The following is a 25,496-nucleotide window of genomic DNA, read 5'->3' as shown; positions in this document are numbered from 1 at the left end:
CTGGCTGGTCCCCAGGCCTGGGGCCATGCTGGCCTTCTCCATGCCGTGCCCAGTGCTGTTACCACTGTGGCTGCCCAAGCTGCTGACTCCTCTCCTGGGTGGGAGCCCTAGGGTCCAGGCCTGGCCTGCTGCAGGGGTGCTCCATAGGTGTCCAGGGCCGGTGGACAAGGCAGGGGTCTCCAGACTGAAGGATGTTGTTTCTGTGCTGGGAACTGAGGCTGTGACCTCTGACACTGGAGACGGCACATCCGTGGGACTCTCCATGTCACCTGCCAAGACACAGCCAGGCTCAGACAGGGCATCTGGTCTACCCTGACCAAGCACACCCACCCCTCAGGGGAACTCAAGGGGGACACAGGCTGTCCCAGTGGGTGATTCAGAGTGTTTAACAGGACCCATGGTTTTGGTTTCCTAAGAGCTCTCTTTAAAGGCCAGGGGGCTGCTTCATTTGACAAGTGAGGATGCCCCTACCGTGAGTAAGGGGTCCACCCAGTGACTGCAGAACTAGAACAGAAATGCAGGGCTTGGTTCCTGCAGGCCTCAGATGGGTGCATCTGACCCTTAAGAAACTTGGACAGTTTCCCCCAAATGTGTGCTCAGTGTGGGGGTTGGTGCTGGTCACTCTTACCAGCCTGCTGGGCATTACACGTGTAAGGAAAAGGATAGGGGGGAGTGACTGTGTGGTTCTCAAGAAGCAGGACAGTATACACAGTACGTAAGGACTAGAGGCTTGTTCCCTAGGGAAAAATTCTCTGCTGCTGCTTCCAGCCAGAAGGCTTTAGCAGGGATGGCAGAGCAGACAGGTGGCTGAGCATCTCCACTGCCCACCTGCCCGGAAAGCAGACATTGCTAGTCAATCACAGCACTGCGAATCTGTACATGACCTCCTCCTGCGGCTTGGCTCAGCACTCCAGGTATCCCCAACCAGCTGGTCAGAACTGCACCCTATCCCCAGAATCTTGGGGCCAAGATGTGCCTAGAATGGGGCTCAGAGGCCTCACCTCAAGGCCTTCTCCATGCTTACCTGGGCTCCTACCCCTCTCAAGATCTGGGCCACCCAGGAAGGGGTCATCCTCTCCCTCCAGGGGTTTCATCAGGACCTTCTCAGGCCTTTTCATTCAAAAAATTAATAATTTAAAATCATACTTTAAAACTGTATTGGTCCAGGGGCTTCCCTGGTGACTCAGTGGAAAAGAATCCGCCTGCCAGTGCAAGAGATACAAGTTCGATCCCTGATCCGGAAAGTTCCCATGTGCCACAGAGCAACTGAGCCCGTGCACCAACACTGCTGAGCCAGTGCTCTAGAGCCCAGACGGCTGAAACTACTGAGGCCTGAGTGCCCTAGAACCCATGCTCTGAAACAAGAGAAGCCAAACAATGAGGAGCTTGTGTACTGCAAACAGTGTGCACGGCAGCAGAGACCCAGCACAGCCAAAAATAAATGAATAAATTTTCTGAAAACTGCCTTGGTGTAAAGACTAGGTTCATAATTGATATTTAAACTGTGGAAAATTCTGAAAGAGATGGGAATACCAGACCACCTAACCTGCCTCTTGAGAAATCTGTATGCAGGTCAGGAAGCAACAGTTGGAACTGGACATGGAACAACAGACTGGTTCCAAATAGGAAAAGGAGTACGTCAAGGCTGTATACTGTCACCCTGCTTATTTAACTTCTATGCAGAGTACATCATGAGAAACGCTGGGCTGGAAGAAGCACAAGCTGGAATCAAGATTGCCGGGAGAAATATCAATAACCTCAGATATGTAGATGACACCACCCTTAGGGCAGAAAGTGAAGAGGAGCTAAAAAGCCTCTTGATGAAAGTGAAAGAGGAGAGTGAAAAAGTTGGCTTAAAGCTCAACATTCAGAAAACGAAGATCATGGCATTCGGTCCCATCACTTCATGGGAAATAGATGGGGAAACGGTGGAAACAGCGTCAGACTTTATTTTTCTGGGCTCCAAAATCACTGCACATGGTGACTGCAGCCTTGAAATGAACAGACACTCCTTGGAAGAAAAGTTATGACCAACCTAGATAGTATATTCAAAAGCAGAGACATTGCTTTGGCGACTAAGGTCCATCTAGTCAAGGCTGTGGTTTTTCCTGTGGTCATGTATGGATGTGAGAGTTGGACTGTGAAGAAGGCTGAGCACCGAAGAATTGATGCTTTTGAACTGTGGTGTTGGAGAAGACTCTTGAGAGTCCCCTGGACTGCAAGGAGATCCAACCAGTCCATTCTGAAGGAGGTCAACCCTGGGATTTCTTTGGAAGGAATGATGCTAAAGCTGAAACTCCAGTACTTTGGCCACCTCATGTGAAGACTTGACTCATTGGAAAAGACTGATGCTGGGAGGGATTGGGGGCAGGAGGAGAAGGGGACGACAGAGGATGAGATGGCTGGATGGCATCACTGACTTGATGGATGTGAGTCTGAGTGAACTCCGGGAGATGGTGATGAACAGGGAGGCCTGGCATGCTGCGATTCATGGGGTCGCAAAGAGTCGGACATGACTGAGCAACTGAACTGAACTGAACTGATTACTATATTAATTTTTTCTTTTGGTTTTAAAAGGAATTGAATCATTCTCATGGGTCCCTAACAGTATGGTGGGCCCCAAGCACTGTCCCCACCCTGCTGGATGGAGGTCGGCCCTGCTGCAGCCCAGGCCCTCGGGGCGGGGGCTCAGCCCAGAGCTGGGGGTGGGGAAGGAGCGCACCGTGGCAGACCCGGCCCGGTCTGGAGGGGTTGGCGTCCCTGGCTGTCCGGCAGCGGCAGGTGTAGGAGCCCTCGAGGTTGATGCACTGGGCCGCCGGCGAGCAGTCATGCTCCAGGCTGTCTGCACACTCGTCCCAGTCTGCGGGCGGGAGGGAGCGAGGATGTGAGTGAACACGGCCATGTGGTAAGAACACGGCAGAGGCTGCTCAGAGAACAGGATAGTCGTGGCATCGAGTTCTCCGTGACCGTCTTTTCAGCGAACGCACAGAGGGCTGGGGCAGGGCGTCAGTGAGGCCCGGGAATCCAGCCCCTGGTGTAGGGATGGGGACCCTGCACAGGGCCCTCCCAGAAGCTTCCATCTGAACCAAGGACCACTTGAACGGAGTGTCTGCCGGCCTCCACCGCTGTCTGATCTGGAGGCAGAGACTAGGCAACGTCGGTTCCTTTGGGGGTACTAGCGCCCATGGGCTTCCCTCATAGCTCAGTTGGTAAAGAATCTGCCTGCAATTCAGGAGACCCTGGGGTTCGTTTCCTGGGTTGGGAAGATCCCCTGGAGAAGGAAAGGGCAATCCACTCCAGTATTCTTGCCTGGAACATCCCATGGACAGAGGAACCTGGTGGGCTACAGTCCATGGGGTCACAAGAGTCAGACACGACTTGGTGACTAAACCACCAAACCACCACCACCAGCACCCACAGGTGTGAATATAGTCCTATCTTGTTTGTTCTTTGCTCCCAAGGGGCTGTCTCTTCTCTCTGATGCATCCCTTAATATTTAGTGTCTCAAGAAAGAAACAGGAAAATAACTGATCCAGGAGGTGTCCAGTCACTACATCATGAACCTTCTGAGACCCAGGGCGGCCCTTGCACACCTCCTCTCTGGGTCTGGGAAATGACCAAGAGAGACTCAAAGGCCTCGAGCCACCAGAAGCCCTGAACCTTCTGAACTGGGCAAAGTAGGCTGTTAAGTGAGCCCTGTAAATACCCACTGCCCCCAGCCCTGTAAATCCCCACAAATCCTCCCGTCCTTTCTCAGCCAGGGCCAGCTTTAGGGAAAACTCATCAGGAGCATCCCACCCGCCTCCTTCTCCCACCACCCCCTCCCCTCCCCTCTTCTGGGCCCCCTGGTCACCCCCAGCTCCATGTGTGGCCCTGCTGGAGGAAAGAATCCAATAGCTTTGGGCATGTTAACTCATGACTGATCAATAAGGTGCTACAGGAGAGATAGCAGGATAAAACCTTAAGGAAAAAAGACAAACATATGTCACTTATATGGAAAACCTGAAAAAAAACAGGGGGGGTTCAAATGAACTTATTCACAAAACAGAGAGAGAGTCGCAGATGTAGAAAACCACCTTTTGGTTACAAGGGGAAAGAGGGAGGGGATAGACTGGGATTGACATGCACAGTACACACCCTACTGTGTAATAAAATAGATAACTAATAAGGACCTACCGTATTGCACAGAGAAATCTGTGCAATCTATGTATATGTATTTCCAGCAGTTTTTCCAGTAGTCAGGTACGGATGTAATAGTTGGACCATAAAGAAGGCTGAGCCACGAAGACTTGATCCTTTTGAACTACAGCGCTGGAAAAGACTCTTGAGAGTCCCTTGGACAATAAGATCAAACCAGTCAGTCCTAAAGGAAATCAACCCTGAATCTCATTAGAAGGACTGATGCCGAAGGTGAAGCTCCAATACTTTGGTCACCTGATGTAAAGAGCCGATCCATTAGAAAAGCCCCTGATGCTGGGAAAGATTGAGGGCAGGAGGAGAAGGGGACAACAGAGGATAAGATGGTTGGATGGTGTCACTGACTCAATGGACACTGGTTTGAGGAAACTCTGGGAAAAAGTAAAGACAGGGAAGCCTGGCCAAGAGAGGTCGCAAAAGTTGGACACGACTTATCTACTGAAGAACAACAAATGTATATGTAAAACTAATTCACTTTGCTGTATACCGAAAACTAACACAACATTGTGAATCAGCTATACTCCAATTTAAAAGTAAACAAAAATAAAATACTCAAGCTCTATCTCCTGGGAGGAGCCAGGTGGGGGAGCAGTCTTCCCCCAGCCCTGGAAATCCATCCTTCAGGTCTGGCTCTGTGGGTCACTGCCTGTCCCACCCCCACTCCAAGAGAACAAGTGGCTCTGAGCAGAGTCACCTTCTGTCATCAGAGGAAGCTGGGTACCTTGAGGGGGCTGAGGGTCCCCGTGAGGGATGGTCACCAGCCCTCTGCATAGGTTCCCCAAGAGCTGTAGGGCAGGTTCCCTGGCCAGGCTCCGGGTACCTGAGGAGCCTGGACTTGGCCGGGCTTTGAGTGAAAATAAGGCAGAAAAGGTTCAGTTTTGTGCAGAAAAAGCTCTGCAGCCGGGTGCTCAGAGGCCTGTTTTCTGGTTTTCAGTTTTGCTTCATCTGATCTTCACGGAAGACCAGCAGACTCATCAGCTGATGCAACAGTTACATGCCGACCCTGGGCTCCCCGCTGGCCCAGATCCCCTGGAGTGCTGCCCAAACTCCAGCCTGCAGGGGCTCAAAGGTGCTGATGATTCAGGCCAGGGCCAGAGCCAGGCCAGCCCGGGCAGACGACCACGAGGAGAGTGGAGGCCCCACTGAGACCTGAGTTCAATCCGCAGAGCTTCGGAGGTTATCGTGGGGAGGTGGTTCCCTGCTCACTCAGCCAGCACAGGGCTCAGGAGCAAGCCGGAGCAACTCTGTCTTGTACCAAAGCCTGGGGCCGTGCAGGTCTCGGCTTCAGGCCTGTGAGCCGAGGGAGCTGCCGAGCAGCCTTCGTGCCTCCCGGACCACCAGACGAGGATGCAGACAGGATCCCCTATGGGGCCTGCGCTCTGCTCCTGCCAGCAGGAAGCTGGGACGAGGGTGTGGCCCCCTGACTAGAGGAGGGGGAGGCCATGGGAGAGCTGCAACTCCCCAGGTAGCCCTCAGGAATGCGGCAGGGAAGCCCAAGGACAAGCCACCCCATCCGTGCAAAGGCAGGCTCCTCGGGAGGCTCCCAGCTGTCTTGGAGGTCCGGGTGGCCTTTGGGGGTGAAGCCTGCCTGGCCAGAGCCCTCAGCCCTTCCTGGGGGCGGGCATCAGAGTCTCACTCAAGGAGGCAGGTAGGCACAGAGAACTGGGTTCTAACAGCAGCTGGTGCCAAAGGCAGCACCACCGATGGTGGAGAAAGAGCCCTATCAGCAGGTCAGGGGGGTGGTGACAGTCCCGGGGCCAGGCTCCCCTGCCCATGCCTTCTCCCACTGCCCGCAGGGGTGACAGGAAGGGCCCCAGCATCTGCGAGGCTGTCAGGAGCCTGTGGCCAATGGGAAGTTTTGGGGAGCGTGGCTGGGCCTGTCCTGAGCTCACAGGAGGAGGCGTTGCTGCCCGGGTACTGCGGTGACCCAGGCGACCCCTCACACTGAACGGTGCCACCGTCAGGGCCTTGTTGGGCCGAGGTCTGCACACAGCATGATGGCATGAAGCGGCCACGTGGACACACGTGGAGGCCCGGTGGGTCATCTGCACTTGGAGCAGGTGCGCAGCACAGCCCTTTCTGAGCAGAGTTTTAGGAAGGGGTGGGGGGCGAAGGCTGCAGTGACAAGGGGAACAAGGGGAAGGAGGAGTGAGGAGGACTGATGGGGGACCGTCCAGGCCCGAGAACTCTTCCAAAGTACGGAAGTAGGTCCTAGAGCAGCATTGCTCTGACGTGTTGGGTGATGCTGTCAGACATGCGCCAGGCACGCGCTAACTGCCCCCCATCCCCCTCAGCACTCCCTCATTTACCCACGAGGTGGGATGTGTCCTCACCTTCCCATCTCCCAGATGAGTACACTGAGGCCCAGGAGGCAAAGTCCCTTGTACAGTGGCCCACAGCAAGCCAGCATCAGAGCTGAGATTCCACCACAGCCAGCCCCCCTCGCTGGGTAGAGTGGACAGGATCTGAGAACCAGGGTGCTGCTCAACACTGGGCCTCCCCGCACATGTACACCACCCTAGAGGAAGACCAGGGCACGCGGCCACCCAGTGTCTTGGGGGAAACGGGCCTCAGGGAAGTCATGAGGTCATAACAATATGACGGCCACGCTGCTGGGACCTGGTCATCTGCAAAAACCCTTCTTCCAAATACAGTCACATCTGAAGTTCTGTGTTCTCTTATCTTGCAGGATCACCATTCAACCCACAGCCTCACTTGACAAGGATATGGAGTAACCTAAGCCTTGGTGCTGGGAGGTATGGCTGGGAGGCACCTCAAGGAGGGCTGGATCTTCCAAAGACGGTGCAGATCTGCCTCAGGTGGGCCCTGGGGGATCTACACACAGGCTGCCTGGCATCTGCCCGGCACTTGGCCTCTGAGCCCAGGCAGGCAGAGCTCATCATGTTAGAGAGGGCCGCCACCATGTCCATTCCCGTGGGGGTGAGTGACAAAGAGATGGCAGGCTAAGCTGGCAGTGTGCTCCAGGTGTGACACTCCAGCGGCACTTTCCCTGCCTTCTTGGGTTGGGGGAGGTTGAGACAGCAAGCCGGAAGGGACTGAGCTCACAGGAGCTGGCAGCACCCACTCCACTGAGGGGTCAGCCATGCCCAGACTGAGCCGCACACAGGCTTTTTGATGTAGAGACTGTGGTGCCCTCACACGCGAGGGAACTGCATCCCCAAGCAGACGGCAAAACCTTCCTGACATGACAGCTCACTGTCTCTGTCGTCTCTGTAGCTCTGTCTCTCCAAGTCCCTGCCTCTCCCCACCCAGGCCGCCCTGGATCCCCTGCATCTCTCTCTGTCTCTCGGTTTCTCCGTCTCTGTCTTATCCCTGACTCTGAGCCCCCTGCTCCCCCATCTCTCACTGCCCCTGCCCCCGCCCTCCCCCCACCGTCTGTTTCTCCATCTCCCCCTCTTCCCTGATCTGTGACTTCCTGCGTCACCAAGTCAAATTACAGGTATTTGGGTTAATGACATAGCCCCCCATGCTGGCGAGTCACACAGCGGCCAGCTGGCACTGGGCCCCCACGCAGACCCAGGAAGCCCCCGCTCTTGTGCCCCTTATGATTCCTCCAGCCTGGTTCTGCCCTGGGTTCCGGGCCCACTGCAGATGAGAGGCTCCATCCAAGGGAGTGAGTGTCTCCAGGCCCCGCAGGTCACTTCTCCTGTCAGAAACAGGAGGTGTGGGATGCACGTGGGCTCCATGGTTTTGGGGGGCCTGGCCCCAGGCCCCAGTTCCCAAGGAGGAACACAGAATAAGGACTCACATTTCATTTACTTTTGGGCTTCCCAGGTGACGCTAGTGATTAAAAACCCACCTGCCACTGCAGGAGACACAAGAGACCCAGGTTCTGTCCCTGGGTGGGGAAGATCCCCTGGAAGGGCATGGCAACCCACTCCAGTATTCTCGCCTGGAGAATCCCATGAGCTGAACAGCCTGGTGAGCTTTGCCCATAGGGTCCCAAAGAGTCAGACACGACTGAAGTGATTTACCACCACCACCATCTACCTTTTGGAATAAAGTGAATGTTGACCAGAACTGATGCAGCCTAGACTCAAGGGCATGAGGGTGGCATGCCCAGGGTGTGCGGAGGGGGACCCACCTTGCACGTGTGTCCCCTGCTGGTCAACCTGGAACACGGTGCTCGCCCACAGAGCCGGGAGCAGGGGGGCCAGCGTGGACACGCCCACTGGGAACTCAGGGTCCCACACGGTCAGCCTGAGCTTCACCACCACGCTTCCAGTCTGGAGAGACACGACCTGCAGCCTCAGCTTCCCTCTTCGGTACAAGTCAGAAACGGCTGGCGGCAAGGAGGCGGTGACCTGGCCCGGGAGAGGCGACAGATGCTCGGATGGAGCAGACTTTTCCATCAAGGTCTTCACTGCTCATTGGGGCCCCCGGAGTGGCACATGGATGGTGCACAGAATCCACGGGTCCCCTTCATGACCAAGAGGAGGCTCCCACTCACCCACCTCTTGGGGCAACAGTGTCACCCCGGGGATGACTGGAGCCCTGGGAGAGTGGGCCGGGCCTCATCAGCCTTTCTGAGGATGCCGAGACCACGACAGTCAACTCCCCATCCTGCAGCCCTAGATGCACGGCCCACTCCCTGTGCCCCGGAAACCAGTGTGAAGGTTAACATGTGTGTGAGAGGCAAACAGAGAGCTGGGTTGACTGGCGGACTGGTGGAATGACCAAGAGGAGCAATCACCTGGCTCTTTGGCACTGTCCCCTCTCCCTAGGCTGTATCCTCAGGAAACGCAGGCACAAACAGCTGCTCAGGGCAGCCTGTGCCGGAGCAAGGAGACCCCACCCTTCCCCAACCCCTCCCCACCACTCCTGCCCCCCAAGGCCAATCACTGCTAAAAAGCAGGAAGACTTCTCCAAGAAGGGTAAAAGACTGACCCCTACCCCCCCAGATGAACGTAGAGAGGCAACCCTCCTTCAGGGTGTCCCATTTCCACACATCCTGCAAGTGGAGCTTGCAGAACTTCTTTCTTGCTCCAGAATATCTTTCCAAGACACGTGTGTGATGAACGCCTTGGGAGAGAGAGAGGATGGCCGGATCCAGAGCAAGGGCAGATCTGTCTGTCTGATGTCGCAAAGATAACGTCTCTTGGGAGCTCCCTGGTGGTCCAGTGGCTAAGACTCCAGGCTCCCAATGTAGGGGGCCTGTGTGTGATCCCTGATCAGGGAACTACAAGCCACATGTCACAGCAAAGTAGACATAAAAATAAAAAAATAAAAGCAGATATATTCATTGGAAGGACTGATTCTGAAGCTGAAGCGCCAATACTTTGGCCATCTGATGCAGCAAGCCTATTCATTGGAAAAGACCCTGATGATGGGAAAGATTGAGGGCAGGAGGAGAAGGGAGTGACAGAGGATGAGGTGGTTGGATGGCATCACTGACTGAATAGACATGAGTCTGAGCAAACTGTGGGAGATGATGAAAGACAGGGAAGCTTGGCTTGCTGCAGTTTATGGGGTTGCAAAGAGCTGGACATGACTCAGCAACTGAGCAATAGCAACAAATATATTTTTAAAAAATAAGATAAGGTCTCTTTCTGCAAGGTTCAGGCAGGTTTGCATGGGGATCGTCAGCAGTGGTCAGAGGTCCTGCATGTGCGTCAACCACACGCAGAGGGAACCGGGTTCCCTCTGTGTCACCCGCTCGGGACTTGGGGGCCAGCAGGGGACCTGGCACCCATCTGATGCTCATGCTGCCTGCTCTCCCGTGAGCAATGAAGTCCTTATCTCTGATCCAGGCATCTCGTGTCCTCTGCCAGCGTCCATCCAATAGTCTAACTTACTAGCTTGCAGGCAGGGCGAAATCCTAGACCTTTCATAGTTTCTGACAGTTCAGCATTTTGTTCTTTTCTCCTATTCAGCTTATGAGGATAGATGGTAGTTGCTACTGGTCCTGTTCTCCCAGGCCTTGTGCTGGTGACTCCCCTCAACCCCAGGGAGGGACGGATGCTGTGATCCCTGGTAAATACTTCTTCAGTGAAGCTGCCCCTAAGCAGGAGGGCAGCAGCCCCAGAACCCCAGATGGAAAGGTCAACAGAAAACCCAGCTAAGCCATCAAGTGGTCCAGCCCATTTGAATCCAAGATGCTTTGGCCCCAAATCTAGGTAAGTTATCCATGAAAGGGGTATTTTGAGTAATTACCATGGGATTTGAGACTGCCCCCTCCCCAGCCCTGGTGACTGGTGCCCGTCCCACACCCGCACTGACCTCCCATTGGGTTTCTGGCTCGGACCCTTGGAAGCCCCTCTCCCAGGCTTTACCTCATGCATCAGTTGCTGGGAGAAGTCCTGGAACTCAGGGCTCCCGCGGTCCAGCAGCCCCTCTGTCATGCTGCGGTTTAGGATCCTGACCGTGACTTCAAACACTCGCGCGTCTGAGACAGACAATAATGTGAGTTAGCTGAAATCCGTGAGCTTTTCTGTTAACATTTTCCAATGTCCCTTACTCTTTGGAGGGGGAGGCTTTAGAAAACAGATTGAGGCATGAGTCTCAGGTTGGTGGCCACATTAGGAAAAACCAACATAAGGAATATGATCCGTCTGCACTGGCATGATGGAAACTCAGACGCAAACACACGCCTTTAGAGCCAGAGCGGGGGAATGAGGTATAAGTGTCACATAGTCCATAGCAGCGGGAACTGGCCAACCAGCCACATAGGCTATGAAGACCCCTCCCTCCAGCAATTCTTCACGAGGTGTGGCCGCTGCTTTCCTTGTCCTGGATCACAAGTGCATGTCCCACCCTCTCAGGTGACCAGTTCATCCTGATTTGCCCAGGAGTTTCTGGCTTTCCCAAAATAAAATTCCCACCTCTCCAGGGCCCACTCCAGGGCAATATGTTAGGGCTGGTCACCCTACAAGGAAAGTTTGGTTTCCTGTGGACGTAAGCGAAGCTGGAAGCATCAAGGTGGGATGTGGGAGTTTACGTACGTCTCTTTCATGATCAAAAATGATGCCCACACCCACAGCAGATGCTGCAGCAGCTCTAATGACCTACAGGCCACTCACACTTCTTTCCCACCCTGGCTCTCTCCTCTAGCCAGCAAGGGCAGAATTTATCACCGCTGCACACACACAGCCCCAGAAATGTCCCCAAGGTTGAATAGTGCCCATTTCTAGACCAGGGCTCCTCTAAACCTTCTCCCACCTCAGCAAGAGAAACAAATGAACCTTGAGGCCCAGGATTCCCGAGCCCCAGCCCTGCCCACATCACAGAGCCTCCTGAGTAGTCAGTATCCCCCAGTGCTTGGGGAACCCGGATTCACCATGAGGCCCTGGGTCTCCATTGCTACAATAATCTCCACTGCCTCCAACATTGCAGGCTTGTACCAGTGTCAAATTAATTAGATAAGACCTCTAAAGCCAATCAAGCTTCTTTAAAAAAAAAAAAAAAAGGCTCTGCAAATAGAAGGCATTTTTGCAATATAGAGAAGGAAAGAGAATCAGCTGGGGAATGAATAAGCTGATAATCAGCAGTCTTCTGGAATCTTCCAAATTATCTATCCTGCATTGGAAGAGAGGGTAGGGGGCACAGAGTCAGTAGGAGTCGGGGGGAGATACGTGTTCCTACTACAGGTCCTAGCAGAGATGAATTTGCGCTGGAATGTTGGCTCCATGAATGGTCATGTCTGAGGCAAGCTGGAGGCAGGTAGAGGGCAGAGGGTGGAAGACAGAAGCCAGCAGGGACTCAGAAGGGCTGGGCCACCCCCAGGATGACCCACAGGGATGAGCCCCGCCCATCCCTGTCTCCTCAAAGGAAAGCGAGTGCCCCCCCCCCCCCATTTTCTTCATGGAACAATTTGAAAATAAAACAAGAAGAGAAGACGGCACCAGTTTGGAAATTGGAGGCTTGTGCAAAGTCAAGGGCTTACATTTTTTGCATGGCTAGGGCTCCAGGGGCCCTCTGGGTAGGGACCTGTGCTGTGTGATTTGACGATTTCGCATGGGGCAGCCCTGAATTGGTTCATAAAGGGTGTAACGCTGCTCCTTTCATACCTCACTCATTCAGTCATGGGCATTATCCCTGTGCATGAAACTGACCCCCAGAGGCTCTTTTTCTTTTTATCTTTTTAAAAAAAGTTTTATACTCTAGTAAAGTTGATTAACAATGTTATGTTAGTTTCAGGTATAGAGCAAAGTGGTTCAGTTATACGTACACATGTGTCTATTCTTTCTCAAATTATTGCAGCATTTAGGTTGTTACCTAATATTGAGCAGAGTTCCCTATGCTCTGCAGAAGGTCCTTATTGGTTATCCATTTTAAATATAGTAGTGTGTACATGTTGATCCCAAGCTCCTAGTATATCCCTCCCCCCACGCTTTCCTCATAGGGTCTTTCATGCAGGGATTTCTGCGCTTTGCCTGCTCAGCACCCCTAGGCTGGGGCTCCCCCTCTCTGGTCCCCAGAACGTCTCAGAGCCAACTGTCCCCCAGTGCACCCTTCCTTGTCCTATCGCCGGGGGCCAGCCTAGGAGGGAACTCCCCACCCCGGGGGGCCAAATCTGACAGAAGTCTCTAGAACCCAGCTCCACTGAGAGCAGGCAGAGGGGAGGTGGCCAGTGTCAGCCACCAGTCAGAGTCACATGGAGACTGGAATCCCCAATTCATGAATATGTTGTGTTTTTGTTGGGGGGGAATGTCTCTTCAGCTCTAGGTCACTTGGAACCTCTCTCTATCTGACCGCTTTATGCATCCCTTAAACCCCAGCAAGATGAGGTCTCCATAGAGCCCTCCTCACCCCCAGTGTCAGGAGAGCCCTCAGTCAGGATGAGGTGCTGGGGAGCGAGGAAGCCTGTGCAGGCAAGGAGTGCCGTGGCACTGCTCCAGGACACGGAGCGCGCCCACTGTCCCCCTCCCAGGAGGGGTGGGGTCCGGCCAGTGACCGCCCCTGCTCTGCTCACGGGAAGCACAACGATTTGAATCACTAGGGCCAACAGAACTGGACTAGACTGAGACACTCACGGGATGAGGATTTGGATGTGGCCTTACCGGTCCTGGCAGCAACCATGGCAGTGATGTGGGCCCTGCATGCCTGGTAGCCGGTCTTCACCCCATACCTCACTCCAGCCTGCAGCCCGGCCACCTCCAGACTCGTTCCAGAGGTGCTGGCACTCCTGAACAACTCTTCGCCCTGGTAAACCTGCACCCAGAAAGTGTGGTTCTGGGTGGAGTTTAAGCTCCAGGACACTTGAAAGCTGCTGCTGGTGACATTGAAGATCACGAGGTCTCTGATGGGAGGGTAATCTACAAAAGGGTAGAACAAGAAAGATGCAGAAAACATCAGAGGGAAGCAAAAGAAGCGAAAGTCAACGAGTGAACCAACATCAAACTGAGAAGCTGCTCCCTGGCAAAGGAAACCAGCCACAAAATGAAAAGGTAACCTACAGGCTGGGGGAAGATATCTGCAAATTATTCAATGATCAGGGGCTAAAATCCGAAATATATATGAAATCATGCAACTCAATAGCAAGAAAAAATAATACTCCAATTTATAAATGGATGGAAGATCTGAATAGACGTTTTTCCAAAGAAGACATACAGATGGTCAACAGGGACAAGAAAAGATGCTCAGTGTCACTAATCATCAGGAAATGGAAATGAAAACCATCCTGAGGTAGCAATTCATAAGTGTTAGGATGGCTATTATTAAAAGGGTAAGAGAGAATAAATATTGGTGAGGATATGGAAAAATGGGAAACCTCTGATGGTTTCAACAGTGTATACTTATCTTCAAACTCATCAAGTCATGTGCGTTAAATACATGCAACTTTTTATATGCCAATCACACCTCAATAAAGTGATTTTAAAATGTGAAAAAAAAAAGAAAAATGAGAACCCCCATACACTGCTGGTGGGAATATAAACTGGTGCAGCCACCATGGAAAACAGCCTGGAGTATCCTCAAGAAAAGAAAAATAGAACTACCAGGCTGCTGCTAAGTCACTTCAGTCGTGTCCGACTCTGTGCGACCCCATAGATGGCAGCCCACCAGGCTCCCCTGTCCCTGGGATTCTCCAGGCAAGAACACTGGAGTGGGTTGCCATTTCCCTCTCCAATGCATGAAAGTGAAAAGTGAAAGTGAAGTCGCTCAGTCGTGTCCGACTCTTAGCGACCCCATGGACTGCAGCCTACCAGGCTCCTCCGTCCATGGGATTTTCCAGGCAAGAGAACCGGAGTGGGCTGCCATTGCCATACAATCCAGTAATTCCATCCCTGGATATTGATCTAAAGGAAACTAAATCACTAGCTCAAAGAGACACCCACACCCCCATGTTCATTGCAGCATTATGTACAATAACAAAGCCATGGAAATAACCAAGCTGTTTTTGTAGCTGCGGTCAAAAACACATTATGGTGTGTGATGGACAGAATTGTATTCCCCTAAAATTCATGTGTTGGGGTCCTAACTCGAAATGCCTCAAGATGTGGCTGTATTTGAAGGCAGAGTATTTAAGAAGTTATTATGTTAAAGTGAGGTCATTAGGCTAGATCCTAACCCACTGTGACTGGTGTCCTTATAGGAAGAGGCAACCAGGATGCAGAGAGATGGCCCTGTGAGGATGTGGGGAGAAGACAGCTATCTACATGCCAAGAGGCCTCAGAAGGCACCAGCCTGCCCACACCTTGATCTTGGACTTACAGCCTCCAGACAGAGAAGGTAAATGTCTGCTGTTCGTTGTGGTTGTTCAGTCATTCAGTGGTGTCTGACTCTTTGTGATCCCATGGATTGTATGGCTCCTCTGTCCATGGGATTCTCCAGGCAAGAATATTGGAGTGGGTCGCCATGCCCTCCTCCAGGAGATCTTCCCACGCGGAGACTGAACCCACGTCTCCTGCGTCTCCTGCATTGGCAGGCGGATTCTTTATCACTGAGCCACCAGAAAAGCCTGACTGCTGTTTAAGCTCCCAGTTCGTGATGAGTGTCATGGCAGCCTGAGCAGGTTAACACACGGTGTGAGCTTTCTGTGCTACGTTTATCTCAACGCAAAATCAAAGGGCCCGCTCTTCTGATTCACAAACACTTCATCACTTGCCTTTGGACTTCTGCTTGGCTAATTCATCCCCAAAACAATGGCCCGGTAGGGAAGCAAGACCAGACAGAGTCAGGCTGAGGTGCTCTGTGTTCTCATATCGAAATTCATATTTTAAAGAGCAACACTTGAATATAACAACCAAAATATATTTTAATGCTCACATGGAATTAAATCCCTTTTGTGCAAGAAAAATTCTGGCTTTACAGCAAGCAACTGGGCAACATGAATTATACAAAAAGTAGGGTGGCCGAAAGTCTAGGCACCATTACTTTTACAGCAGAATTCAAGTTCAATAAGAAACAAGCAAGAAGGCAATTTTTAAAAATCTTTTGTAAAACCATACTAGAGAATAAAGAATTAAAATATGCGTTGTTTCCAAAGCCCTTCTTATAAGGATTCATAGGATATATGTTTTCAAATATTATGAAAAAATGTCTTTTCAGACAAAGGTGTATGCTTCCTTTTAGTAAAAAGTATCACTGGCACAAGTCAACCATCTCCCTTTTTGCCCTGGCTGCCAAGAGGCTCAGAATCAGATCAGAGTCCCTCCCTTGCCCTGCAGCCCGGCCCTGTGTGTCCTCCCTGAGTTGCCCTTTAGAAATGGCAGTGCCCAGTGACTGTGCTTCCCCACCAGAAGCCCTTGCAAGTCTCCTCAAAGCAGAGGGCATAAACTAGTGGATGCTGGAGAGACATGTGAGCCCAGCTTCCCTCCATCTAAATTCCCGCAGCTTCCTGAGACCTCTCCTTGCAGGAGGAGGGAGCCTGTACACGTCCGTCCTTTCACTGAATCATCCAGTGTTTTTCTGTGCCTTTGTCAAAAAAAGAGTTTCCATTCTTTACAACACCATCTTTTGTTTCAGCTGAAGATTGGCCAACAGCTCAGACCCTGAGACCACAGGTCTCATTCCCACGTCCCCACCCACTGGGACCCTGAATCAAGATGGTCACCTGCTGCAGGTCTAACAACCAAAGAGCTTTTAGGTCTGTCCCTGGGAACATATCTCACTGAAAAAGTAAGGAAAAGCTACAGCTTTCCTAAAAAGCTGTAAAAGCACTGCATGATCTGATTCACGCGGTCACACCACACGACACCAAATGCGTTTTCAGTCCCACAGGTGGTAACTCAACACACGCCAAACAGGACAGTGGGGCTGAGAATGAGACGCGAGGCCTGGGCGGCAGCAGCCAGCCCTCATCAGGCTCCGACCCCACTTCCTGGCTGTCATTCAGGCATCACTGGACATGGAACTGCCAACAAATCCATGTTAAGGGCTTGTGTGTGGCCCTTTACAAGCAGGTGCTACAGACAGTGTCTCCAGGGCTGAGGGAAATTAAAACGGAAAGTGGCCCCTAGTTCTTGGAGAGAACTCCCAGGGGCTGACAGTATCAGGCTGGCTGGAGACACATTCACTGGTGGGGTTTTTTTTTTAAGAATTTTTTTTTTTCTGGCCTTGCTATGTAGCCTTCGGAGTCTTAGGGATTGACCCAGGGATTGAATTCATGACCCCTGCAGAAAGTGCAAAGTCTTAAGCACTGGACCACCAGAGAAATTCCCATCTTCACTGTTTAAATTAAGATACCATGGGTCCCTGGGTCACTGGGCTGAGGAGCCATCAACGGCCATTTTGATGACTGTCAACCCTCAGAAGCTGCCATCTATCCATGGTTCCCTCAGTGAAGATGCTGTGGGTACATGGCCCTCTCATCCACAGACATAAATCCGCCCTGCAGACGATCCTACCTCACTTGTTTTGTCGTTGCTCAGTCGCCCAGGCATGTCCAACTCTGCGGCCCCATGGACTGCAGCATGGCAGGCCTCTCTGTCTCTCTGCTGCGGCTGCTGCTAAGTCACTTCAGTCGTGTCCAACTCTGTGCGACCCCATAGACGGCAGCCCATGAGGCTCCCCCATCGCTGGGATTCTCCAGGCAAGAACCCTGTCCCTCACAGTCTCCCAGATGGTGAGGTGTAGCTTTCTCCAATGGAGACATTTGCCACTGTCCAGATTCCACTGTGTTTGACCAACTGCAGTGGCAATTTCACATGGTTTGATGTTTCTTGAGTACCTACTGTACCCCCAGGCAGTGACGGAAATAAAGATGAGTTAATGTCCACAGCAATACCAGACACATGTGCGGGATGTGCAAGCCAGTGTGGCTGGCATCGTATCAGCAGAGGGGACGCCGAGTTTGGGAGCACCCCCTCCCGTGACTCCATCACACTGCTGGCCATGCTATCAGCGACACACTTAGAGATGCCAGTGGCTGAGTGCTGTTGCACAGGACACGTCATACCGCACAGCCTTGCCAACAATACCAGGTACTACTATGATCCCATTTTACAGAGGACAAAACTGAGGCCTAGAAAGATCAAGAAGAAAGTAAGTGGCAAAGCTACCTAATAACTAATGACAAAGCTCCCCCCTGTCCTGTGCTGTACTCCTAAATGATCCCATCACCAGGAACAGACTGACCTCCAAAGACAGCAGCTCCTGATCCCTAGAACTTGCAAATGTGACCTTATTTGGAAAAGGAGTCTTTTCAGGGGTGATGAAGTTAAGGGTCTTGAGAAGAGATGGCCCCGGATTGTCTGGGTGGGCCCTCGGTGCAATCACAAGACGGGAGAGTGGGCACACACACAGAGGAGGAGAGCACGTGAAGGAGCAGAGGAACTGAAGACGCTGTGTCGGCCTCGGAGGTGGGAGTGACGTGGCCACAAGCCAAGGACTTCACGCTCCCCCGGAAAGAGGGACATACAAAGCAGGGGTGTCCCTAGAGCCTCCAAAGTGGACCTGCCCTGCCAGCACCTCGACCTGGACCCAGGGACAAGGATGACAGGTTTCTGCCCTTCAGAACTGTGAGAGAATGAGTCTCTGTTGCTTTAAACCCCTAGGTTTGTGGTGCTTCGTGATAGCAGCCCCAGAAAATGAATCCACCACCCCAGTCTAAGTGGTTCTCAAGGCAGCTGTTGGCGAGACAGCACAGCTGGTTGGAAAGTTCTCCATGCTGCTGCAAAACCAGCCAACTTCTGACACGCTAAGGCTACTCCCTCCCTCTTCTTAGGACAGACCTTGAGACACTGTAAGCTGGAAATAATCTGTCGTTTCTGACCCTGCCACCTTCCCTCTGACTTGGATTTCAGTTCATCGGCCAGGACACTTTCTGTCGCTGCCCCCGTCTCAGCAACGCCCTCTCCTTTTAAAATGTGGTCCCAGAAAATAAATCAGTCGATTCTCGACTGTGAGTGATCCCCGGGTACCCCTGCCCTGTGGCCCTCCTCAGGCTACAGCTGTGAACCTGAATTCAAGAGTCAACGTTGATCTCAGTGAAACACGTTAGATTCTCTGTGTCCACGGGTCTCAGCCCTTGTGTTTTCCAGGCAGCCCTGACCCATGTCTGGAGGGGCAGGAAGGTTGATGCCCACGCCATGGCCTCTCCCACATCTCCCGTGTCAGGCTGCGCTCCTCTCTAACCCCTGGACCTCTCAGCTGGACCCCTGAACCTTGTAAACACTGAGGACTAGAGCCAAGGTGTTGAGCCTTCAATTGTCAAAAACCTGGTTGCAGATCAGGCTTGTGAACTTGAGTGGCTGTCTTTGGCAGCCTGCTTTCCTCAAGCAGCAGACCCAGGACAGTTATTTACCAAGAGGCACACCGTCATCAGGCCCCAGCTGGGAAAGGACCATGTTGAAGGGAGTTAGGATGACCCTTGAATCCAGTTCCATCCATCCTAAACGCAGAACACGTTCCTGGAACATTAAGTGCAAACTGGGCAATATCTCTTACAGTTTTTGTTTTGTGCAAGAATCCAGCTGCCCCGTGTGTCATTAATTGGGTGACTAATTTCACAAGAAAAGCATCTGAGATTTGTGCTGTATTTTCCATGGATTTGTACCTCTAACTCGTTCCAGCAGATAGCTCATTTATTATATTAGCTTCTAAATTTAAAACATGTGCTGTTTCCCTTAGCCATATACAATTGGAATTCACTCTAAATTTCTGATCTGGAGACACTAGCTATGTCTTTCCTGCCCTGTTGGAAGTGAATCTGGGGTGGTGCGCTTTCTCTATTTATTTATGTTCAGCTGTCAGGTGGCCCTTTATCTTGAGGGAAACTTACAATGCAGCAGCATGGCAGTTTGGCAGTATTTCTCTCTGTAAATGGAGCCTGATGTTTTTGCAGATGCCTGAGCAGATGACTATTCCAACCTTCTATGTTCATGGGTCATCCACAGATGGCACTTGTTGTTGAGTCTCTCAGCCGTGTCTGACTCTGTGACCCCCATGGACTACAGAACACCAGGCCTCTCTGTCCTTCACCATCTTCCAGAGTTTGCTCAAAATCATGTCCATTGAGTCAGTGAAGCTCTCTAACCATCTCATCCTCTGTCACCCCCTTCTCCTTTTGCCTTCAATCTTTCCCAGCATCAGGGTCTTTTCCCATCAGTCACCTCTTCACATCAGGTGGCCAAAATGTCGGAGCTTCAGCTTCAGTCTTTCCAATAAATACTCAGGGTTAATTTCCTTCAGGATTTAAAGAATCTCCTGCCAATGCAGGAGACATAACAGACTCGGATACAACCCCTGGCTGGAAAGATCCCCTGGAGGAAAGCATGGCATCCACTCCAGTATTCTTGCCTGGAGAATCCTGTGGACAGAGGAGACTGGTGAGCTGCAGTCTATAGGGCCGGGAAGAGTCAGACACAACTGAAGCCACTGAGCATTCCTCATGCTCATTGGGGATCAGTCCAGGTGATCTGGGATGGTCTGTAGGGGTTCTGTGAAAAGCTCGTGGGTGCATTTGTGCACAGAAGAGGCACAGGTTCTAACCAGACAAAGTCCCAGGGCACAAGAGAGGAGTGTTTTGTTGCAGAAGTGGGGCTGGCAGGTGCTTTTTTAAAAGAGAAAAAGACAATGTGGTCTGTATACACACACACACACACACACACACACACACACACACACACACACACAACAGAATATTACTCCGTCATTAAGAAATGAAATAATGTTGTTTGCAGAAACATGGATGGACCTAGAGAAAGAAGTGTTGTGTGACATTCCTTGTATGTGGAATCTAAAAAGAGAGGATACCAATGAACTTATTTACAAAACAGATGGTGATGAAATTAAAAGATGCTTACTCCTTGGAAGGAAAGTTATGACCAACCTAGACAGCAACGACCAACCTAGACAGCATATTAAAAAGCAGAGACATTATTTTGCCAACAAAGGTCCGTCTAGTCAAGGTTATGGTTTTTCCGGTAGTCATGTATGGATGTGAGAGTTGGACTATAAAGAAAGCTGAGCATCAAAGAATTGATGCTTTTGTACTATGGTACTGGAGAAGACTCTTGAGAGTCCCTTGGACTGCAAGGAGATCCAACCAGTCCATCCTCAAGGAAATCAGTACTAGGTATTCATTGGAAGGACTGATGTTGAAGCTGAAACTCCAATACTTTAGCCACCTAATGTGAAGAGCTGACTCATTTGAAAAGACCCTGATGTTGGGAAAGATTGAAGGCAGGAGAAGGGGACGACAGAGGATGAGATGGTTGGATGGCATCACCAACTCAATGGACATGAGTTTGGATGAACTCCGGGAGTTTGTGGTGGACAGGGAGGCCTGGTGTGCTGCAGTTCATGGGGTCGCAGAGTCGGACACGACTGAGTGACTGAACTGAACTGAACTTAGCAAACAGAAACAGACTCATATACTTAGAGAAAGAACTTATTTAGAGTTGTCAGGTGGGTAAGAAGGTGGGGTAAGGAAGTTAGGGAGTTTGGGATGGTCACGAGTATACTGCTTTGTTTAAAATGAATAACCAACAAGGACCTACTGTATAGGACATGGAACCCTGCTCTATATCATGAGGCAGCCTGGATGGGAGGGAAGTTTGGGAAAGAATGGATCCATGTATATGCATGGCTGAGTCCCTTCACTGTCCACTATAGCAACATTGCTAATAGGCTATGAGTATGAAAGTTGCTCAGTGGTATCCAACTCTTTGTGATCCCATGGACTGTAGCCTTTCGGGTTCCTCTGTCCATGGAATTCTCCAGGCAAAAATACTGGAGTGGGTAGCCATTCCCTTCTCCAAGGGATCTTCCTGACCCAAGGATTAAACCCAGCTCTCCTGCATTGCAGACAGATTCTTTATAGTCTGAGCCACCAGATACTCCAGTATAAAATAAAAAGTTTTAAAAAACCCAGAGACTTTAGGAATAGCCAACCCCTCCCTTCAAAGGGAAAGAACATGTGGATTAAATTATTAATTCAAACTCAATTGTAACAATATTCTCCATAACCACTTCACAACATTAGCAAGACGTTCTAGTCTTCAGAGCAGAATGTTGGAGGTGACCTAAAAGCTGCCCCTGAGGGAAATAGCTAAGCGCATTTTATCACTGCTGTAGCATACCACTGTTACTCAACCATTGAAAATCGTAATCACAAAGACCAGGTTGCTTCTCAGAAATCTTTACATGACATAATGGGAAGTAAAGAAGCCAGATATAAAATCGCATATGTAGCAGAATTTAAATAAGGTTAAAAAAAAAATACTGGAAGGAAACAGGGGAAAATAAAAATAATTTGCTGGGATGCTAAGACTAGGGGTGACTTATCCTTCCACTGCTGTTAGCATGTTATTAAAGTAATAGGTCAGATCCCAGAATGATAAGAGGAAGTTCTGGAGGCCAGATTGAATCAGGTGTACCTGCATTCCTGCTGAACTGCTTGAGAGGAGATACTAAGGCCATCAGACCTACCCAACAGCATCCTCTTCTGTCCCCCTGCTACTGACCAGGGTTCTTGGCCTCTTTAATAGTAGAAATTCAGGCGACGCTCCATAGGGGCCCCTGCTGTAGTGGGGGTGGGGTGGGTGGGGCAAGAACAAGGAACAGTTTCCCTTGCTCACTCCCAAGGTGTGAGGTGGGGGCCGTGAGCTGGTTCTTCACATGGGGCTCTGCTCCTCCATCCTTGGTATCTGGGGCTCATCCACAGGCCCCTGCATGACTCTGATGACCAATGGGATTCGGCCTTCATAGTCCCCTGCCCAGCAGGCTCATGACCTTCACCATGACTGGCATCAGTAGACTGGCTTTGTAACACAGGAGCAAATGGACCCAAGTTTGGTTCGGTAGCACTCAGGTCCAAAATTCAGATGAGAAAAAAAATCCTTATCTTCACTGACCTCTGTCTAAAACCTCACATTTCCTTTCATTGTGACGTTGGTGCGCACACACATCCCAGGAGGTCTCACGTCGCAGGACCATGTGGCCCGTCTTAGTGGCCCCTGCGCTTCTCGCCCCCACGGCCAGGCATCGAGGTTTGATAAATGAGTGAAGATGGGTTTGCATTACTACTTAGTGTGAGTTCTCTGGGGAGCTGGCCCGGAGACAGGGATGCCACAGCCCACGGTTTGTTGGGGACATTGGGGCATAATGTGGTCACAGGAGGAAGGAAGGTGGCAGTGAGATGTATGTCATTCAGGCAGCGAGCAGAGTGGGACCCTTCAGGAAAGTCCGGAACAGGGTGCAGCATACGTACCCCATCCCCTGAAGAGCGAGGGCGCGTAGGGTGTCCTTAAACCACTCCAGAGCCATTGGTGAGGGCTTCGGAGTGAGGGGCAGGGCCCACAAGCTGCTGAGTGCAGCCCGTTCTGAATCCAACAGGTGGGAAGGGACAGCTCTGTCACCCGGTCGAGGTTGTAAGATTTTGACAGTTGTGTCTCGGTAGAGCCGGTTTGCTCTGCCACCCTATATATTCAATGCACTTGTAAGCACTCATTAACTTCACCTGATACAAAGCAGGCCTGAGTACCACTGAAAAGGCCTGCCCCAGAGCCAGCTGCAGTTTACAGAAATTCCAGCAGGGGTCATGGTGATGGGGAGCCCCAGGGATGCAAACTGGCAGACCCCAGTCAGTGGGAAACTCTGCCAGGCTAAGGGAGCAGGATCCTCCAGCGACTACAAGGAAACAGAGATGGAGGGGGAAACTTCTAGTTTAAAAAATGGCGTAAGAGATCCCATTACTAATGGGTGAGCGTGCATGCTTGTGTGCTCAGTTGGGTCCAACTGTTTTGTGGGGATGGACTCTAGCCCGCCAGGCTCCTCTGTTGTGGAATTTTTCAGGCAAGAATACAGGAGTGGGTTGCCATTTCCTCTTCTAGGAGAATCTCCCCGATCAGGGATCAAACTTGAAGCCTACTAATGGGTAGACCTGATTTAAATTGTAACTCAAACGGAAAAATTATGAAAATGAGATCACTAGGTGAGACCACTAGAAGTTTCAACACACTGTTCAATGATATTAAGGAATTATTGCTTTGTTTTTTTTAAGTGTTTTAAAAATCTCATTCTTCTCTCCTAGGAATTCATTCTGATGTAGTAACAGATGAAGTGGTTTGAGGAAGGAGACTTCAGCATAATGGGGGTGGGGGAGGAGGGGGTGGATGGACGAGGGGATATGAAACCAGGGTCCTCTGAGTATCATCAGATTATCTGTTATACTCTTCTCTCTGTGTGTATACTTGTCTACAATTTTCTAGAGTAAAACGTTACAATTTCCCGTGGTCTTGCCGTGTCTACACTATGTGGGCCCTACCTGGCTCTGCCTCCTGTCCCCAACCCTCCTACCTGGCTCCACCCCCACCAGCCTCCTTGTTCTTGAATTCCGTGCTGCTGGGCCCTGATTCCTTGCATTAGTTCCCTGTGGCTGCTGGGAAGAATTACCACACAGTTTGGGTTTCCCTGGTGACTCAGACAGTAAAGAATCTGCCTGCAATGCAGGAAACCCAGGTTTGATTCCTGGGTTGGGAAGATCCCCCGGAGAAGGAAATGGCAAACCACTCCAGTATTCTTGCCTGGAGAATCCCATGGACAGAGGAGCCTGGCGGGCCACGTAGTCCATGGGGGCATAGAGCCAGACACGACTGAGTGACTAACACTTTCACTTTGTTGTTGTTGTCCAGTCGCGAAGTTTTATCTGGCTCTTTGAGGGTCTCCTGTGGACGCGTGAGTCAGCAGTGACCTGCTGATGGGGCACTGCCAGCAGCGGCCCTGGGAGATGTGTGTTTGCATAAGCCCTCGTGGAAGTCACCATTAGCCCGATCATAGAGTTTGTAGACCCCAGGACTGAGTTGTCTCAGGGCAACCAAACAATTAACAGGGAGGGAGCGCAGCCCCACTCATTAGCAGAAAATCAAAGATTTACTGAGAATGGCTTTGCCAACCAGAGCAGGACCCAGTTTTCCCCCACAGCCAGTCTCTCCCATTAGGAAGCGTGCATAAGCCTCTTATCCTCATCCATCAGAGGGCAGATAGAACAAACAAGAATGACAATCCCACAGTCTCCAGAATCAAAACCACAATCCAGAAAACTAACCAAAATGACCACATGGATCACAGCCTTGTGTAGCTCAATGAAACTATGAGCCAAGCCGTGTAGGGCCACCCAAGACGGACGGGTCATGGTGGAGAGTTTGACAAAACATGGAGAAGGGAATGGCAAATCACTCCAGCATTCTTGCCTTGAGACCCCATAAACAATATGTAGAGGCAAAAAGGTATGACATCAGAAGATGAGCCCCCAGGCTGGTAGGTGTCCAATATGCCACTGGGGAAGAATGGAGAAATGGCCCCAGAGAGAGAGAAGGGGTGCACCAAAGTGGAAACGATGCCAGGTTGTGGATGCATCTGGTGGTGAAAGTAAAGCCCATGCTGTAAAGAACTTTCATTCAGAGGCTGAAGACAAGAGGAATGGTCTCTCACAGCCCTGGAGGCTGGAAGTCTAACATCGAGGTGTGGCTGCAGTTCTTCCGGAGGCTCCAGCAAGAACCATCTCTTTCTGCCCTAGTCCCTGGAGGGCCACACACGCTGAGGCTGGTGGTCCCGTCCCGCCTCTGAGGCCAGCGAGGCGGCTCCTCTCCCCTCCCTGCCTCCCTCATCATATCTGCTCTCTCTGGCTCTGACCCTCAGCCTCTCTGTCCTGAGGAGTCTCTGATGACATTGGACCCACCCAGATTATCCAGGTCACCTCGTGTCAAGGTTCTCAGCCTAATCCCACCTGCAGAGCCCGCCCCCCACCCCATGGTGTGAGATGTCCTACTCACAGGTACTGGGCTAGGGAGCGGTCATGTGGGGATCATGGCTCAGCCCACCACCTCCTCCTTGTCCCTTGTCGGTCTCAGGACCCCCTCACACTCAAAGCTCAGCCCACCCCAGGGGCAGCCCCA

General features: G+C 51.4%; 1 protein-coding gene across 1 annotated transcript in view; it reads right to left on the bottom strand.

The window, feature by feature from the left end:
• Positions 1–25,496, bottom strand: part of UMODL1 (uromodulin like 1) — an 81,901-nt gene that overhangs the window by 32,140 nt on the left and 24,265 nt on the right. Inside the window, exons 7-11 of the mRNA XM_052645717.1 lie at positions 13,218–13,472; positions 10,491–10,603; positions 8,303–8,522; positions 2,723–2,860; positions 33–269 (exon numbers count right to left, since the gene is read on the bottom strand). Of these exons, the coding sequence (XP_052501677.1) occupies positions 33–269; positions 2,723–2,860; positions 8,303–8,522; positions 10,491–10,603; positions 13,218–13,472 (963 nt within the window). The remainder of the gene's footprint in view (positions 1–32; positions 270–2,722; positions 2,861–8,302; positions 8,523–10,490; positions 10,604–13,217; positions 13,473–25,496) is intronic.

The sequence above is a fragment of the Budorcas taxicolor genome, chromosome 1 (genome assembly GCF_023091745.1).
Source record: "Budorcas taxicolor isolate Tak-1 chromosome 1, Takin1.1, whole genome shotgun sequence".
NCBI lineage: Eukaryota > Metazoa > Chordata > Mammalia > Artiodactyla > Bovidae > Budorcas > Budorcas taxicolor.
The sequence above is the reverse complement of the archived record's forward strand: the minus strand, read 5'-3'. Positions and strand labels throughout refer to the sequence as shown.